The sequence below is a fragment of the Schizophyllum commune genome (assembly GCF_000143185.2).
Source record: "Schizophyllum commune H4-8 unplaced genomic scaffold SCHCOscaffold_6, whole genome shotgun sequence".
NCBI classification, from domain to species: Eukaryota; Fungi; Basidiomycota; class Agaricomycetes; order Agaricales; family Schizophyllaceae; genus Schizophyllum; species Schizophyllum commune.
This window is the reverse complement of record NW_026089543.1, coordinates 2,555,301-2,555,937: the sequence shown is the minus strand read 5'-3', so window position 1 is coordinate 2,555,937 and position 637 is coordinate 2,555,301. Positions and strand designations below refer to the sequence as shown.

Below are 637 nucleotides of genomic sequence, written 5' to 3'. Positions count from 1 at the left end.
CCTTTGGTCCTGGTCTTGAGAGATGGTGGCAGGTATGACATTGTAGTCTGAGTCTCTAGTATCTGATGCAGATATCCTGCCTTTGCAGCAATCCCTGATACGATTTTGCTCAATATCTCAACCTATGCCGACGGGGACACCCGACTTGTTGTGTCCTCTGTCAATCACGCCCTGCGCACCCGACTGGTGCCCCTGATGTTCAAGACGATCGTGGTAGATCAAGACGATGAGCGCTCCATAAAAGCGCTGGGTCGTGGTCTTCTGGCAACCGCGCGCGAACTCGTGCTGCATGATACCAGGCTCGCTCGTGAACTCATCCCGCATGCCACTCGATCCGCCCCCCTGCGTCTTCAAAGCCTCACATTCTCCCCCGACTCCGACGATGCGCTCTACAGGGAGACTATGGCCATCTCCTGTCTCTTGCCTTTTCTGCGGGCGTCGCCCCATCTAGAAAGGCTGGATTGCGTCTTGGTACTTCGCCGCCAGCGTGATCTGTTTGCGCTTATGTCCGAAGTGACTGGAATCAAGAAGCTTGTGATACAGCACATAGAAGGCCCTCAGCGGGAGCCACTATCCGGTGAAACTGCGCCTTGGGTGAGGCTCGAAGAGCTCATCGTTGGGAATGGGGTGACGGATG

General features: G+C 55.6%; 1 protein-coding gene across 1 annotated transcript in view; it reads left to right on the top strand.

Moving 5' to 3' along the window:
* Nucleotides 1-84: 84 nt before the first annotated feature.
* Nucleotides 85-637, top strand: part of SCHCODRAFT_02503168 (uncharacterized protein) — a gene marked incomplete at both ends in the record, with an annotated part of 1,465 nt that continues 912 nt past the window's right edge. The window contains one exon of the mRNA XM_050343144.1: nt 85-627. Coding sequence (XP_050200260.1) covers nt 85-627 — 543 coding nt within the window. The remainder of the gene's footprint in view (nt 628-637) is intronic.